The sequence below is a fragment of the Salvelinus fontinalis genome, chromosome 12 (assembly GCF_029448725.1).
Source record: "Salvelinus fontinalis isolate EN_2023a chromosome 12, ASM2944872v1, whole genome shotgun sequence".
NCBI classification, from domain to species: domain Eukaryota; kingdom Metazoa; phylum Chordata; class Actinopteri; order Salmoniformes; family Salmonidae; genus Salvelinus; species Salvelinus fontinalis.
The window spans coordinates 55,388,866-55,407,573 of NC_074676.1; the positions used below are offsets into that span (position 1 = coordinate 55,388,866).

An 18,708-nucleotide genomic window follows, 5' to 3' on the forward strand; every position below is an offset into this window, starting at 1 on the left:
CAACCTATATTCTACTATAACTCAACCTATATTCTACTATTCTACTATAACTCAACCTATAGTCTACTATTCTACTATAACTCAACCTATATTCTACTATTCTACTATAACTCAACCTATATTCTACTATAACTCAACCTATATTCTACTATTCTACTATAACTCAACCTATATTCTACTATTCTACTATAACTCAACCTATAGTCCACTATTCTACTATAACTCAACCTATATTCTACTATTCTACTATAACTCAACCTATATTCTACTATAACTCAACCTATATTCTGTCTGGGATAGCTTTTTTAAATGATGTGGCCTATCTATCAATGTAATAGTTTAGTTACACTAAGCCTGTTTCTAAACTAGGATTTCAGGAGAATTGAGTCATTTTTCAGAGATTGCTAATAGTTCATAATTGTTCCTTTTCCCTTTCAACAGGTCCAATATTTCTTCAAGATTTTGGATGGATGAAGTTTTTTTTTTTTTTTTTTTTTACACAAATACACATTCCATTTCTATGAGTATGTATTTAAATAAAAGAGACATTGACCACAGGATAATTTCTCAATTTATTTTGTCTTTTAAGGTCTTACCCAGATGAAATAAAATGACAAGAGCAGATGGACTCCTGACGTTCAACATTAAATCACTTTTACACCAACAAAACATCCTATTACACAGGGTACTGCATTGCTTCAGATATTCTAACTTTTTGACCAGCGACTTTGGTATCAGATTCATACATTTACACTTTTTCCTGCGGGGGAAAAAAAAAATTGTACAACTGCATAAATATAAAACTCTTCCACCATGAAAATGACTAAAACATTCAATTAGAAAGTTACACCACGTCATGTGATGTCTCCAGCAACAGCAAAACAAAAGGTTTGTTTTTAAAAAGCACAAAAGTTGCTGTCAGTGTTTCCATGAAGGAGGAAGGAAGCTAGTCTCCCTGCCTGCTGCTGGACACACAGAACACTGCTAGCTCTAGACTACATAGAGAGAGGAGGAGGAGAAGCTCTAGACTACATTGAGAGAGGAGGAGGAGAAGCTCTAGACTACATAGAGAGAGGAGGAGAAGCAGAGGGAGAGGAGGAGGAGAAGCATTGAACATAGAGAGAGGAGGAGGAGAAGCAGAGGGAGAGGAGGAGGAGAAGCATTGAACATAGAGAGAGGAGGAGGAGAAGCAGAGGGAGAGGAGGAGGAGAAGCATTGAACATAGAGAGAGGAGGAGGAGAAGCTCTAGACTACATAGAGAGAGGAGGAGGAGAAGCATAGGGAGAGGAGGAGGAGGAGAAGCATTGAACATAGAGAGAGGAGGAGGAGAAGCTCTAGACTACATAGAGAGAGGAGGAGGAGAAGCATAGGGAGAGGAGGAGGAGGAGAAGCATTGAACATAGAGAGAGGAGGGGGAGAAGCATAGGGAGAGGGGGAGGAGAAGCATTGAACATAGAGAGAGGAGGAGAAGCATAGGGAGAGGAGGAGGAGAAGCTCTAGACTACATAGAGAGAGGAGGAGGAGAAGCAGAGGGAGAGGAGGAGGAGAAGCATTGAACATAGAGAGAGGAGGAGGAGAAGCATAGGGAGAGGAGGAGAAGCATTGAACAGAGAGAGGAGGAGAAGCATAGGGAGAGGAGGAGGAGAAGCATTGAACATAGAGAGAGGAGGAGGAGAAGCATAGGGAGAGGAGGAGGAGGAGAAGCATTGAACATAGAGAGAGGAGGAGGAGAAGCATAGGGAGAGGAGGAGGAGAAGCTCTAGACTACATAGAGAGAGGAGGAGGAGAAGCAGAGGGAGAGGAGGAGGAGAAGCATTGAACATAGAGAGAGGAGGAGGAGAAGCATAGGGAGAGGAGGAGGAGAAGCATTGAACAGAGAGAGGAGGAGAAGCATAGGGAGAGGAGGAGGAGAAGCATTGAACATAGAGAGAGGAGGAGGAGAAGCATAGGGAGAGGAGGAGGAGGAGAAGCATTGAACATAGAGAGAGGAGGAGGAGAAGCATAGGGAGAGGAGGAGGAGAAGCATTGAACATAGAGAGAGGAGGAGAAGCATAGGGAGAGGAGGAGGAGAAGCATTGAACATAGAGAGAGGAGGAGAAGCATAGGGAGAGGAGGAGGAGAAGCATTGAACATAGAGAGAGGAGGAGAAGCATTGAACATAGAGAGAGGAGGAGAAGCATAGGGAGAGGAGGAGGAGAAGCATTGAACATATAGAGAGGAGGAGGAAACGCATTGAACATAGAGAGGAGGAGGAAAAGCATTGAACATAGAGAGGAAGAGGAGAAGCATCGAACATAGAGGAGGAGCTCTAGACTACATAGAGAGAGGAGGAGAAGAAGCATAGAGAGAGGAGAAGGAGAAGCATTGAACATAGAGAGAGGAGGAGAAGCATAGGGAGAGGAGGAGGAGAAGCATTGAACATAGAGAGAGGAGGAGGAGAAGCATAGGGAGAGGAGGAGGAGAAGCATTGAACATAGAGAGAGGAGGAGAAGCATAGGGAGAGGAGGAGGAGAAGCATTGAACATAGAGAGAGGAGGAGGAGAAGCATAGGGAGAGGAGGAGGAGAAGCATAGGGAGAGGAGGAGGAGAAGCATAGGGAGAGGAGGAGGAGAAGCATAGGGAGAGGAGGAGAAGCATAGGGAGAGGAGGAGGAGAAGCATTGAACAGAGGGAGAGGAGGAGCATTGAACAGACATTTCATTAAACTCTCTGTCCCATATTAAAGTTGATCCAAAAAGAAAAAAAAGTAATGCAGAAATAATTCTCCCACAATCAAGTCAGAAAGACACAGGGAAAACATTCCAGGGAAACATTCCAGGGAGTGCAGCCGTTTACTGACAGACTTAGAGATCAGAGCGTACCATGCCAGTATTTTCAGTTAGTAAGAGTACATTATAACACACAAACACACACAAACACACACACCTTGGACCACTAAAGCTTACTGACATAAGACAACAGAAATTACAACATGGCTTGGAAAGGACCATTGTATGCCACTACTGTACTGGACACTCCAAAAATATATAGAAAGCACATTAGGCTGAATAGGGGGACAGACAGACAAACACTGCTCGCTACAATATCAGTAGTGGAATTGCAATTTACAGTAAGAGATGAACATGTCCCATGGCTCAAGGACTTCTCATTTACAGTAGAATAAATATGTAGCTATTGCTACTCTTCCTGTAAAGTACATTCTAACCCTAGACATTATGCAGGAAGCCAGTGTAGTGTACATTCTAACCCTAGACATTATGCAGGAAGCCAGTGTAGTGTACATTCTAACCCTAGACATTATGCAGGAAGCCAGTGTAGTGTACATTCTAACCCTAGACATTATGCAGGAAGCCAGTGTAGTGTACACAGATTGACTGTAGGTCCCGTATATTATGAAAGTTTTGTTCCAAGACTAGTCGTGTTTTTAATATAACTATAATTTTTTTCTCTCTAAATCATCTTGTTTTGAAATGTGGGAAGATAACAGTGTGTTTTTCACAGCTGAGGTCATGAACTGGCGATAGTGAACTTAACGTCAAAGCGTCCTTGGTAGCGATCTTTCTCGCTGTAGTCAATGTTCGCTCCGTACACTTTGCACTCAAGACGCAGCTCCTCGTTGAAGGTGAGGTTGGTAAACTGAATGGCCACCAGAGGTTGCAGGTACTGGGGATGCAGCAGCTTGCCATAGTAGGGGTAGTACTGGAGGGGGAACCCCATGCCCATGCCGTAGTACTTGATCTCACCAATCTTGCTAGCATCCTCCTCTCTCTGTAGAGAATGACATCACAGTTAGTAGGCTGGCATTACAGAACAGTGTTGGATATTTTTCCTAAGGTATAAACTAGTTCTATATTACAGCTGAATCTAGCAGGACTAAAAACCACATGCAGAGAACAAGCATAGCATTTAACCCTGACAGCGTGATGTAAGGGAACAACAAGTCCATGATATGGTTGCATCGGACATGGCACCCTTTTGACCAGAATCCTATTGGCCCTGGTCAAAGGTAGTGCACTATATAGGGGAAATGGTGCCACTTTGAATGTAGTCTATATGATCTGCTTCCCACGTGAGGCGTACCTTGTTCTGACAGTGGATGGGCATGACGTTGGCCTGGACTCTGCTCTGGCCGGCATCAGGGACAGAGGCATTGTTGGTTGGAGGCTGAAACAAAACACAGACCATTCAGCATTATCGTATTAACCTAACCCAGACAGACCAATCAGCATTATCGCCTAACCCAGACAGACCAATCAGCATTATCATATTAACCTAACCCAGACAGACCAATCAGCTATTGGCTATTGGCTGAGCACCTTACCCTACCCTGACCAATAAGCACTGTTGTCATTATCAGGTTATCACCCTGAAACCGTTTATGTGAAGTGTCCCTCAGTGGTAACCTCTATCACCACACAGTCAAGACTACAGGAAGTAGAATCATGGAGAAACTTCTTCGGTTTAATATATTCATACAGGCTGTGTTTCAGGTCTGGAGGGTCTGTTGATACAGGCTGTGTTTCCTGTTTATACAGGCTGTTTCCTGTTGATACAGGCTGTGTTTCCTGTTGATACAGGCTGTGTTTCCTGTTGATACAGGCTGTGTTTCCTGTTGATACGGGCTGTTTTCTGTTGATACGGGCTGTGTTTCCTGTCGATACGGGCTGTGTTTCCTGTCGATACGGGCTGTGTTTCCTGTCGATACGGGCTGTGTTTCCTGTCGATACAGGCTGTCTTTCCTGTCGATACAGGCTGTGTTTCCTGTCGATACAGGCTGTGTTCTGGCACATAAGAAACCATGAGATCACAGGATGGTTTAGTTTCAGTTCAGTATACATGGCGACTAAAAGCTGAATTGTGTCTACCACAGGAAATTGAAGGAAACCTAAAATAAATCAATACATGTGATATAGTTAGCTAATCGATGGTTAATGTCCTGTGAGCAGATTCTACGTGTAAACCGAAGAGTCTTCCAGGACTGAATGGGATGTTCGAGCAGCAGTAGATCCGTTTTGGGGGTTTTCGTCACCGGTTACTTAGACGTATCAGGATTGGGCGAAGGCGGTGCTTAAATGGCGGTTTCACCTTGAATGCTTGGTGTGCGCCCACACGAACCATAAAGGGGGGGCTTTGGCTGAGAGTTTCCTTGTGATGGTAGAGACTTCGTTATTGGCTGAGAGTTTCCTTGTGATGGTAGAGACTTCGTTATTGGCTGAGAGTTTCCTTGTGATGGTAGAGACTTCGTTATTGGCTGAGAGTTTCCTTGTGATGGTAGAGACTTCGTTATTGGCTGAGAGTTTCCTTGTGATGGTAGAGACTTCGTTATTGGCTGAGAGTTTCCTTGCGATGGTAGAGACTTCGTTATTGGCTGAGAGTTTCCTTGTGATGGTAGAGACTTCGTTATTGGCTGAGAGTTTCCTTGTGATGGTAGAGACTTCGTTATTGGCTGAGAGTTTCCTTGTGATGGTAGAGACTTCGTTATTGGCTGAGAGTTTCCTTGTGATGGTAGAGACTTCGACATTGAGAGTTCCAGCAAAAACGTACACGTATGGACCCAGAAGTGAATCACACAGCTGACCAAATTCCACAAGACTTTACTTCTATGTTAACCAAGCTTAATCAATGGTATAAACTAGATTAGCGTGGGGCAGGTGTACATACCCTTGGTCTGAAGTTGACGATCCTGTTGAGCTTGGCGATCAGGCAGGGTTTCCCATCCTTGAAGCCGAAAGTTTCGTCTTGACCTTCCAGACCAGCACAGGGTCCCAGCCAGGTCCGCTTGAACCTGCAGGCCTTCCTCGCTCCAACGTCACTCTCCAGCTCACCACGGTCAATGTACGATCCAGGTAATTCTACAGGCACAGAGAGACACCTATTAGATCAGGCACGTGAGCAGACAATATTCACCAGACACAGCATGACTAAACCCTGACAGGGTACCGTATCACTACACCAGACACAGCATAACTAAACCCTGAGAGGGTACCTTATCACTACACCAGACACAGCATGACTAAACCCTGACAGGGTACCGTATCACTACACCAGACACAGCATAACTAAACCCTGACAGGGTACCTTATAATCTACACCAGACACAGCATGACTAAACCCTGACAGGGTACCTTATAATCTACACCAGACACAGCATGACTAAACCCTGATAGGGTACCGTATCACTACACCAGACACAGCATGACTAAACCCTGATAGGGTACCGTATCACTACACCAGACACAGCATGACTAAACCCTGACAGGGTACCGTATCACTACACCAGACACAGCATGACTAAACCCTGACAGGGTACCGTATCACTACACCAGACACAGCATGACTAAACCCTGACGGTACCGTATCACTACACCAGACACAGCATGACTAAACCCTGACAGGGTACCTTATCACTACACCAGACACAGCATGACTAAACCCTGACAGGGTACCTTATCACTACACCAGACACAGCATGACTAAACCCTGACAGGGTACCTTATCACTACACCAGACACAGCATAACTAAACCCTGACAGGGTACCTTATCACTACACCAGACACAGCATAACTAAACCCTATAATGGTACCTTATCACTACACCAGACACAGCATAACTAAACCCTGACAGGGTACATTAATAAACCAGTTTAAGTTGGTTTACAGTAACACCCCTTCAATGTACCAGACATTACACAATAATGTTTAACAATATTAAACACCCAACAAAAATTCAATCAATTAGTCAATGATCAATCTGCCATTATATTGACATGCCCAAGCCATCCATACCCATTCATTACTATCCCAGACCTGAAACACAATGGCACCCTATTTATGATTTAGTGCCCTGGTCAAAAGTAGTGCACTATAAAGGGAATACAGTGCCTTTGGGATACAATGCAGGTATTGCTAAGGTCTACTATTGTCTACTAGTCTGTACTATTGTCTACTAGTCTGTACTAGTGTCTACTAGTCTGTACTAGTGTCTACTAGTCTGTACTAGTGTCTACTAGTGTCTACTAGTCTGTACTAGTGTCTACTTAGTCTGTACTAGTGTCTACTTAGTCTGTACTAGTGTCTACTAGTCTGTACTAGTGTCTACTAGTCTGTACTAGTGTCTACTAGTGTCTACTAGTCTGTACTAGTGTCTACTGGTCTGTACTAGTGTATACTAGTGTCCACTAGTCTGTACTAGTGTCTACAGGTCTTTACTAGTGTCTACTGGTCTGTACTAATCTGTTCTAGTGTCTACTAATCTGTTCTAGTGTCTACTAGTCTGTTCTAGTGTCTACTAGTTTCTACTAGTCTGTACTAGTGTCTACTAGGCTGTACTAGTGTCTACTAGGCTGCACTAGTGTCTACTAGTCTGTACTATTGTCTACTAGTCTGTACTAGTGCCTACTAGGCTGTACTAGTGCCTACTAGGCTGTACTAGTGCCTACTAGGCTGTACTGGTGCCTACTAGGCTGTACTGGTGTCTACTAGGCTGTACTGGTGTCTACTAGGCTGTACTGGTGTCTACTAGGCTGCACTAGTGTCTACTAGGCTGCACTAGTGTCTACTAGGCTGCACTAGTGTCTACTAGGCTGCACTAGTGTCTACTAGGCTGCACTAGTGTCTACTAGGCTGCACTAGTGTCTACTAGGCTGTACTAGTGTCTACTAGGCTGTACTAGTGTCTACTAGGCTGTACTAGTGTCTACTAGGCTGTACTAGTGTCTACTAGGCTGTACTAGTCTGCACTAGTGTTTACTAATGTACTAGTGTCTACTAGTCTGTACTATTGTCTACTAGGCTGTACTAGTGTCTACTAGTCTGTTCTATTGTCTAATAGTTTCTACTAGTCTGTACTAGTGTCTACTAGGCTGTACTAGTGTCTACTAGGCTGTACTAGTGTCTACTAGTCTGCACTAGTGTTTACTAATGTCTACTAGTGTCTACTAGGCTGTACTAGTGTCTACTAGGCTGTACTAGTGTCTACTAGGCTGTACTAGTGTTTACTAGGCTGTATTAGTCTGTACTAGTGTCTACTAGGCTATACTAGTCTGTACTAGTGTCTACTAGGCTATACTAATGTCCACTAGTCTGTACTAGTCTCTACTAGGCTGTACTAGTGTATACTAGTCTGTACTATTGTCTACTAGAATGTACTAGTGTCTACTAGTCTGTACTAGTGTCTACTGGTCTGTACTAGTGTCTACTGGTCTGTACTAGTGTCTACTAGTTTCTACTGGACTGTACTAGTGTCTACTGGTCTGTACTAGTGTCTACTGGTCTGTACTAGTGTCTACTAGTCTGTACTAGTGTCTACTAGTCTGTACTAATGTCTACTAGTCTGTACTAGTGTTGTCTACTGGTCTGTACTATTGTCTACTGGTCTGTACTAGTGTCTACTAGTCTGTACTAGTGTCTACTAGTCTGTACTAGTCTGTACTAGTGTCTACTAGTCTCTACTAGTGTCTACTAGTCTGTACTAGTGTTTACTAGTCTGTACTAGTGTTTACTAGTCTGTACTAGTGTCTACTAGACTGTACTAGTGTCTACTAGTCTGTACTAGTGTCTACTAGTCTGTACTAGTGTTTACTAGTCTGTACTAGTGTCTACTAGTCTGCACTAGTGTCTACTGGTCTGTACTAGTGTGTACTAGTGTCTACTGGTCTGTACTAGTGTGTACTAGTTTCTACTAGTCTGTACTAGTGTCTACTGGTCTGTACTAGTGTGTACCAGTTTCTACTAGTCTGTACTAGTGTCTACTGGTCTGTACTAGTGTGTACCAGTTTCTACTAGTCTGTACTAGTGTCTAATAGTCTGTACTAGTGTCTACTAGTCTGTACTAGTGTCTACTGGTCTGTACTAGTGTCTACTAGTCTGTACTAGTCTGTACTCGTGTCTACTAGTTTCTACTCGTCTGTACTAGTGTGTACTAGTGTCTACTAATCTGTACCAGTGTCTACTGGTCTGTACTAGTGTGTACTAGTTTCTACTCGTCTGTACTAGTGTCTACTCGTCTGTACTAGTGTGTACTAGTGTCTACTCGTCTGTACTAGTGTGTACTAGTGTCTACTCGTCTGTACTAGTGTGTACTAGTTTCTACTCGTCTGTACTAGTGTCTACTGGTCTGTACTAGTGTGTACTAGTGTCTACTCGTCTGTACTAGTGTGTACTAGTGTCTACTCGTCTGTACTAGTGTGTACTAGTTTCTACTAGTCTGTACTAGTGTCTACTAGTCTGTACTAGTGTGTACTAGTGTCTACTGGTCTGTACTAGTGTCTACTGGTCTGTACTAGTGTCTACTGGTCTGTACTAGTGTCTACTAGTGTCTACTGGTCTGTACTAGTGTCTACTAGTCTGTACTAGTGTCTACTAGTCTGTACTAGTGTCTACTAGTCTGTACTAGTGTCTACTAGTCTGTACTAGTGTCTACTAGTCTGTACTAGTGTCTACTAGTCTGTACTAGTGTCTACTTAGTCTGTACTAGTGTCTACTTAGTCTGTACTAGTGTCTACTTAGTCTGTACTAGTGTCTACTAGTCTGTACTAGTGTCTACTAGTCTGTACTAGTGTCTACTAGTCTGTACTAGTGTCTACTAGTGTCTACTAGTCTGTACTAGTCTGCACTAGTGTTTACTAATGTCTACTAGTGTCTACTAGGCTGTACTAGTGTCTACTAGTCTGTACTAGTGTCTACTAGTCTGTACTAGTGTCTACTAGTCTGTACTAGTGTCTACTAGTCTGTACTAGTGTCTACTTAGTCTGTACTAGTGTCTACTTAGTCTGTACTAGTTTCTACTAGTCTGTACTAGTGTCTACTAGGCTGTACTAGTGTCTACTAGGCTGCACTAGTGTCTACTAGTCTGTACTATTGTCTACTAGTCTGTACTAGTGCCTACTAGGCTGTACTAGTGCCTACTAGGCTGTACTAGTGCCTACTAGGCTGTACTGGTGCCTACTAGGCTGTACTGGTGTCTACTAGGCTGTACTGGTGTCTACTAGGCTGTACTGGTGTCTACTAGGCTGCACTAGTGTCTACTAGGCTGCACTAGTGTCTACTAGGCTGCACTAGTGTCTACTAGGCTGCACTAGTGTCTACTAGGCTGCACTAGTGTCTACTAGGCTGTACTAGTGTCTACTAGGCTGTACTAGTGTCTACTAGGCTGTACTAGTGTCTACTAGGCTGTACTAGTGTCTACTAGGCTGTACTAGTCTGCACTAGTGTTTACTAATGTACTAGTGTCTACTAGTCTGTACTATTGTCTACTAGGCTGTACTAGTGTCTACTAGTCTGTTCTATTGTCTAATAGTTTCTACTAGTCTGTACTAGTGTCTACTAGGCTGTACTAGTGTCTACTAGGCTGTACTAGTGTCTACTAGTCTGCACTAGTGTTTACTAATGTCTACTAGTGTCTACTAGGCTGTACTAGTGTCTACTAGGCTGTACTAGTGTCTACTAGGCTGTACTAGTGTTTACTAGGCTGTATTAGTCTGTACTAGTGTCTACTAGGCTATACTAGTCTGTACTAGTGTCTACTAGGCTATACTAATGTCCACTAGTCTGTACTAGTCTCTACTAGGCTGTACTAGTGTATACTAGTCTGTACTATTGTCTACTAGAATGTACTAGTGTCTACTAGTCTGTACTAGTGTCTACTGGTCTGTACTAGTGTCTACTAGTTTCTACTGGACTGTACTAGTGTCTACTGGTCTGTACTAGTGTCTACTGGTCTGTACTAGTGTCTACTAGTCTGTACTAGTGTCTACTAGTCTGTACTAATGTCTACTAGTCTGTACTAGTGTTGTCTACTGGTCTGTACTATTGTCTACTGGTCTGTACTAGTGTCTACTAGTCTGTACTAGTGTCTACTAGTCTGTACTAGTCTGTACTAGTGTCTACTAGTCTCTACTAGTGTCTACTAGTCTGTACTAGTGTTTACTAGTCTGTACTAGTGTTTACTAGTCTGTACAAGTGTCTACTAGACTGTACTAGTGTCTACTAGTCTGTACTAGTGTCTACTAGTCTGTACTAGTGTTTACTAGTCTGTACTAGTGTCTACTAGTCTGCACTAGTGTCTACTGGTCTGTACTAGTGTGTACTAGTGTCTACTGGTCTGTACTAGTGTGTACTAGTTTCTACTAGTCTGTACTAGTGTCTACTGGTCTGTACTAGTGTGTACCAGTTTCTACTAGTCTGTACTAGTGTCTACTGGTCTGTACTAGTGTGTACCAGTTTCTACTAGTCTGTACTAGTGTCTAATAGTCTGTACTAGTGTCTACTAGTCTGTACTAGTGTCTACTGGTCTGTACTAGTGTCTACTAGTCTGTACTAGTCTGTACTCGTGTCTACTAGTTTCTACTCGTCTGTACTAGTGTGTACTAGTGTCTACTAATCTGTACCAGTGTCTACTGGTCTGTACTAGTGTGTACTAGTTTCTACTCGTCTGTACTAGTGTCTACTCGTCTGTACTAGTGTGTACTAGTGTCTACTCGTCTGTACTAGTGTGTACTAGTGTCTACTCGTCTGTACTAGTGTGTACTAGTTTCTACTCGTCTGTACTAGTGTCTACTGGTCTGTACTAGTGTGTACTAGTGTCTACTCGTCTGTACTAGTGTGTACTAGTGTCTACTCGTCTGTACTAGTGTGTACTAGTTTCTACTAGTCTGTACTAGTGTCTACTAGTCTGTACTAGTGTGTACTAGTGTCTACTGGTCTGTACTAGTGTCTACTGGTCTGTACTAGTGTCTACTGGTCTGTACTAGTGTCTACTAGTGTCTACTGGTCTGTACTAGTGTCTACTAGTCTGTACTAGTGTCTACTAGTCTGTACTAGTGTCTACTAGTCTGTACTAGTGTCTACTAGTCTGTACTAGTGTCTACTAGTCTGTACTAGTGTCTACTAGTCTGTACTAGTGTCTACTTAGTCTGTACTAGTGTCTACTAGTCTGTACTAGTGTCTACTAGTCTGTACTAGTGTCTACTAGTGTCTACTAGTCTGTACTAGTCTGCACTAGTGTTTACTAATGTCTACTAGTGTCTACTAGGCTGTACTAGTGTCTACTAGGCTGTACTAGTGTCTACTAGGCTGTACTAGTGTCTACTAGGATGTACTAGTGTCTACTAGGCTGTATTAGTCTGTACTAGTGTCTACTAGGCTATACTAGTCTGTACTAGTGTCTACTAGGCTATACTAATGTCCACTAGTCTGTACTAGTCTCTACTAGGCTGTACTAGTGTCTACTAGTCTGTACTATTGTCTACTAGAATGTACTAGTGTCTACTAGTCTGTACTAGTGTCTACTGGTCTGTACTAGTGTCTACTGGTCTGTACTAGTGTCTACTAGTTTCTACTGGACTGTACTAGTGTCTACTGGTCTGTACTAGTGTCTACTGGTCTGTACTAGTGTCTACTAGTCTGTACTAGTGTCTACTAGTCTGTACTAATGTCTACTAGTCTGTACTAGTGTTGTCTACTGGTCTGTACTATTGTCTACTGGTCTGTACTAGTGTCTACTAGTCTGTACTAGTGTCTACTAGTCTGTACTAGTCTGTACTAGTCTCTACTAGTCTGTACTAGTGTCTACTAGTCTGTACTAGTGTCCACTAGTCTGTACTAGTGTCTACTAGTCTCTACTAGTGTCTACTAGTGTTTACTAGTCTGTACTAGTGTTTACTAGTCTGTACTAGTGTCTACTAGACTGTACTAGTGTCTACTAGTCTGTACTAGTGTCTACTAGTCTGTACTAGTGTTTACTAGTCTGTACTAGTGTCTACTAGTCTGCACTAGTGTCTACTGGTCTGTACTAGTGTGTACTAGTGTCTACTGGTCTGTACTAGTGTGTACTAGTTTCTACTAGTCTGTACTAGTGTCTACTGGTCTGTACTAGTGTGTACCAGTTTCTACTAGTCTGTACTAGTGTCTACTGGTCTCTACTAGTGTCTACTAGTCTGTACTAGTGTTTACTAGTCTGTACTAGTGTTTACTAGTCTGTACTAGTGTCTACTAGACTATACTAGTGTCTACTAGTCTGTACTAGTGTCTACTAGTCTGTACTAGTGTTTACTAGTCTGTATTAGTGTCTACTAGTCTGCACTAGTGTCTACTGGTCTGTACTAGTGTGTACTAGTGTCTACTGGTCTGTACTAGTGTGTACTAGTTTCTACTAGTCTGTACTAGTGTCTACTGGTCTGTACTAGTGTGTACCAGTTTCTACTAGTCTGTACTAGTGTCTACTGGTCTGTACTAGTGTGTACCAGTTTCTACTAGTCTGTACTAGTGTCTACTAGTCTGTACTAGTGTCTACTAGTCTGTACTAGTGTCTACTAGTCTGTACTAGTGTCTACTAGTCTGTACTAGTCTGTACTAGTGTCTACTAGTTTCTACTCGTCTGTACTAGTGTGTACTAGTGTCTACTAATCTGTACCAGTGTCTACTGGTCTGTACTAGTGTGTACTAGTTTCTACTCGTCTGTACTAGTGTCTACTCGTCTGTACTAGTGTGTACTAGTGTCTACTCGTCTGTACTAGTGTGTACTAGTGTGTACTAGTGTCTACTCGTCTGTACTAGTGTGTACTAGTTTCTACTCGTCTGTACTAGTGTCTACTGGTCTGTACTAGTGTGTACTAGTGTCTACTCGTCTGTACTAGTGTGTACTAGTGTCTACTCGTCTGTACTAGTGTGTACTAGTTTCTACTAGTCTGTACTAGTGTCTACTAGTCTGTACTAGTGTGTACTAGTGTCTACTGGTCTGTACTAGTGTCTACTGGTCTGTACTAGTGTCTACTAGTGTCTACTGGTCTGTACTAGTGTCTACTAGTCTGTACTAGTGTCTACTAGTCTGTACTAGTGTCTACTAGTCTGTACTAGTGTCTACTAGTCTGTACTAGTGTCTACTAGTGTCTACTAGTCTGTACTAGTGTCTACTAGTCTGTACTAGTGTCTACTAGTCTGTACTAGTGTCTACTTAGTCTGTACTAGTGTCTACTAGTCTGTACTAGTGTCTACTAGTCTGTACTAGTGTCTACTAGTGTCTACTAGTCTGTACTAGTGTATACTAGTCTCTACTGGTCTGTACTAGTGTATACTAGTGTCTACAGGTCTTTACTAGTGTCTACTGGTCTGTACTAATCTGTTCTAGTGTCTACTAATCTGTTCTAGTGTCTACTAATCTGTTCTAGTGTCTACTAGTTTCTACTAGTCTGTACTAGTGTCTACTAGGCTGTACTAGTGTCTACTAGGCTGCACTAGTGTCTACTAGTCTGTACTATTGTCTACTAGTTTGTACTATTGTCTACTAGTCTGTACTAGTGCCTACTAGGCTGTACTAGTGCCTACTAGGCTGTACTAGTGTCTACTAGGCTGTACTAGTGTCTACTAGGCTGCACTAGTGTCTACTAGGCTGCACTAGTGTCTACTAGGCTGCACTAGTGTCTACTAGGCTGCACTAGTGTCTACTAGTCTGCACTAGTGTCTACTAGTCTGTACTAGTGTCTACTAGGCTGTACTAGTGTGTACTAGTGTCTACTCGTCTGTACTAGTGTGTACTAGTGTCTACTCGTCTGTACTAGTGTGTACTAGTTTCTACTAGTCTGTACTAGTGTCTACTAGTCTGTACTAGTGTGTACTAGTGTCTACTGGTCTGTACTAGTGTCTACTAGTGTCTACTGGTCTGTACTAGTGTCTACTAGTCTGTACTAGTGTCTACTCGTCTGTACTATTGTGTACTAGTTTCTACTCGTCTGTACTAGTGTCTACTAATCTGTACTAGTGTCTACTGGTCTGTACTAGTGTGTACTAGTTTCTACTCGTCTGTACTAGTCTGTACTAGTGTCTACTGGTCTGTACTAGTGTGTACTAGTTTCTACTCGTCTGTACTAGTCTGTACTAGTCTGTACTAGTCTGTACTAGTGTCTACTAGTGTCTACTGGTCTGTACTAGTGTCTACTAGTGTCTACTGGTCTGTACTAGTGTCTACTAGTGTCTACTAGTCTGTACTAGTGTCTACTAGTGTCTACTGGTCTGTACTAGTGTCTACTAGTCTGTACTAGTGTCTACTAGTCTGTACTAGTGTGTACTAGTTTCTACTCGTCTGTACTAGTGTCTACTGGTCTGTACTAGTGTCTACTAGTCTGTACTAGTGTCTACTAGTCTGTACTAGTGTCTACTAGTTTCTACTCGTCTGTACTAGTGTCTACTAGTCTGTACTAGTGTCTACTCGTCTGTACTAGTGTGTACTAGTTTCTACTAGTCTGTACTAGTGTGTACTAGTTTCTACTAGTCTGTACTAGTGTGTACTAGTTTCTACTAGTGTGTACTAGTGTCTACTAGTCTGTACTAGTGTGTACTAGTTTCTACTCGTCTGTACTAGTGTCTACTGGTCTGTACTAGTGTCTACTAGTCTGTACTAGTGTCTACTAGTCTGTACTAGTGTCTACTAGTTTCTACTCGTCTGTACTAGTGTCTACTAGTCTGTACTAGTGTCTACTCGTCTGTACTAGTGTGTACTAGTTTCTACTAGTCTGTACTAGTGTGTACTAGTTTCTACTAGTCTGTACTAGTGTCTACTCGTCTGTACTAGTGTGTACTAGTTTCTACTAGTCTGTACTAGTGTGTACTAGTTTCTACTCGTCTGTACTAGTGTCTACTAGTCTGTACTAGTGTCTACTAGTCTGTACTAGTGTCTACTGGTCTGTACTAGTTTGTACTAGTCTGTACTAGTGTCTACTAGTCTGTACTAGTGTGTACTAGTTTCTACTCGTCTGTACTTGCCTCCACAGTCTTCGTACTTCATCTGGTCGGTCTGCCTCCCTTCATCGTACATCTCCAGGAACTCCTTGATGCTCTTGGTGTACTTCAGATACGTCTCCACATCGTTGACATTGTAAGAGATCTCAAACTTTTCAGAGCGTGGGGTGTGGGATAAACCTGTAGGTAGACAACACACTGGGTTAGACCTGTAGGTAGACAACACACTGGGTTAGACCTGTAGGTAGACAACACACTGGGTTAGACCTGTAGGTAGACAACACACTGGGTTAGACCTGTAGGTAGACAACACACTGGGTTAGACCTGTAGGTAGACAACACACTGGGTTAGACCTGTAGGTAGACAACACACTGGGTTAGACCTGTAGGTAGACAACACACTGGGTTAGTATGGATGGTAGACCTGTTAAGAGATTTGTGATTTCTGTCTGTAAGTGAAAAGCGCTTTACAAATAAAAAATATTTGATTGATATTATTTGACAGACCGGAGTAGAAATCCCAAGATAAGAAACCGGTAGAACCATAGAATGAGTCCACATTTATGAATCAGTCTGAGTCGAGAACTGCTGGTTGGAGAGGACAGAATTATAAATGGCCTCTTCAAAGGTCTACTGGAACCCAGACTGTGTTGTACCATAAAAACACGACATACCAACGTAACAAACATATAGAATCATGAATTAACTGACTTTCAGATTCAAATCAACATTCATTTTTAGCTATAAATGATGGTTAACCTTTAATTATTTTCCATTTGGGTTAATAAAAGCCCGACCCCCTTTCTGTGTTTAATAGTCCTCTTCAGATGGGAACTCTATGTAAACTGTGGCAGTAATTTTCCACAGATTGACAGCCCTGGTGCACACTACAGGGTCACAGCTAGGCGTGACATGAACACACACACACAGAGACAGAGACAGAGAGAGAGAGACAGAGACAGAGACAGAGAGAGAGACAGAGAGAGAGACAGAGAGAGAGACAGAGAGAGAGACAGAGAGAGAGACAGAGAGAGAGACAGAGAGAGAGACAGAGAGAGAGACAGAGAGAGACAGAGAGAGACAGAGAGAGACAGAGAGAGAGAGACAGAGACAGAGACAGAGACAGAGACAGAGAGAGAGAGAGAGAGAGCATCCAAATATAAATCCTCATTCAGTGTCTATTGCGTAAGATCTGAATGAAAACCAACCGTTCACATCTTAAAGCTACTCAAAACATATATCCTGGCACATGTTATGGGAAGTCACATGTTCAACACAGTCAAGTTGTTTTACTTCCAGTCACGGCTTGTGAAAGTCTCCACCGCCCCCACCCCCCCACTGCCCCCACCCAACCACCGGCCTCACGTGGTCATCACTCACAATGGAAAGTTTTATCCTCAGAATGAGAGCCAGGACTTTAGCTCTCTAAACTCTAGCTGCTGTCTCTTTCCTTTATCTGGCCACCAATGGAAACTCACTTCAGCTCACGACACTCCACACCTACTTATGTGGTTTCTGCTGCCTCGCGGCGCAGGACGGCCTTTGATAGTCAACAGCTCTGGAGGGGGAAATGGCCGACAGGCCAATGAGCACGAAGCCAGTCTTTTACAATGGCTGCTAAAAATACCGCCTAGATGACAGCATATGCTGTGCAAACAGGCCCTGACACAGACAGGGTAGGTAGGGCTAGGAGAGATACCCTGACAGACAGGGTAGGTAGGGCTAGGAGAGATGCCCTGGCACAGACAGGGTAGGTAGGACTAGGAGAGATGCCCTGACACAGGCAGGGTAGGTAGGGCTAGGAGAGATGCCCTGACAGACAGGGTAGGTAGGGCTAGGAGAGATGCCCTGGCACAGACAGGGTAGGAGGGCTAGGAGAGATGCCCTGACAGACAGGGTAGGTAGGGCTAGGAGAGATGCCCTGACACAGACAGGGTAGGTAGGGCTAGGAGAGATGCCCTGACACAGACAGGGTAGGTAGGGCTAGGAGAGATGCCCTGGCACAGACAGGGTAGGTAGGGCTAGGAGAGATGCCCTGACACAGACAGGGTAGGTAGGGCTAGGAGAGATGCCCTGACACAGACAGGGTAGGTAGGGCTAGGAGAGATGCCCAGACAGGGTAGGTAGGGCTAGGAGAGATGCCCTGACAGACAGGGTAGGTAGGGCTAGGAGAGATGCCCTGACACAGACAGGGTAGGTAGGGCTAGGAGAGATGCCCTGACACAGACAGGGTAGGTAGGGCTAGGAGAGATGCCCTGACACAGACAGGGTAGGTAGGGCTAGGAGAGATGCCCAGACAGGGTAGGTAGGGCTAGGAGAGATGCCCTGACAGGGTAGGTAGGGCTAGGAGAGATGCCCTGGCACAGACAGGGTAGGTAGGGCTAGGAGAGATGCCCAGACAGGGTAGGTAGGGCTAGGAGAGATGCCCTGACACAGACAGGGTAGGTAGGGCTAGGAGAGATGCCCAGACAGGGTAGGTAGGGCTAGGAGATATGCCCTGACACAGACAGGGTAGGTAGGGCTAGGAGAGATCCCCTGACACAGACAGGGTAGGTAGGGCTAGGAGAGATGCCCAGACAGGGTAGGTAGGGCTAGGAGAGATGCCCTGACACAGACAGGGTAGGTAGGGCTAGGAGAGATGCCCTGACACAGACAGGGTAGGTAGGGCTAGGAGAGATGCCCAGACAGGGTAGGTAGGCTAGGAGAGATGCCCTGACACAGACAGGGTAGGTAGGGCTAGGAGAGATGCCCTGACACAGACAGGGTAGGAGGGCTAGGAGAGATGCCCTGACACAGACAGGGTAGGTAGGGCTAGGAGAGATGCCCTGACACAGACAGGGTAGGAGGGCTAGGAGAGATGCACAGACAGGGTAGGTAGGCTAGGAGAGATGCCCAGACAGGGTAGGTAGGCTAGGAGAGATGCCCTGACACAGACAGGGTAGGTAGGGCTAGGAGAGATGCCCTGACACAGACAGGGT

The 18,708-nt window shown here is 43.9% G+C and overlaps 2 protein-coding genes across 2 annotated transcripts in view; one reads left to right on the forward strand and one right to left on the reverse strand.

Moving 5' to 3' along the window:
• Nucleotides 1–563, forward strand: part of nme7 (NME/NM23 family member 7) — a 177,546-nt gene extending 176,983 nt beyond the window's left edge. The window contains exon 12 of the mRNA XM_055941122.1: nt 442–563. Within this exon, the coding sequence (XP_055797097.1) occupies nt 442–474 (33 nt within the window). The 3' untranslated portion in view covers nt 475–563. The remainder of the gene's footprint in view (nt 1–441) is intronic.
• The window catches only part of LOC129867613 (sodium/potassium-transporting ATPase subunit beta-233-like), a 35,157-nt gene continuing 17,009 nt past the window's right edge, over nt 561–18,708 (reverse strand). The window contains exons 3-6 of the mRNA XM_055941124.1: nt 15,755–15,910; nt 5,661–5,851; nt 4,080–4,163; nt 561–3,767 (exon numbers count right to left, since the gene is read on the reverse strand). Of these exons, the coding sequence (XP_055797099.1) occupies nt 3,507–3,767; nt 4,080–4,163; nt 5,661–5,851; nt 15,755–15,910 (692 nt within the window). The 3' untranslated portion in view covers nt 561–3,506. The remainder of the gene's footprint in view (nt 3,768–4,079; nt 4,164–5,660; nt 5,852–15,754; nt 15,911–18,708) is intronic.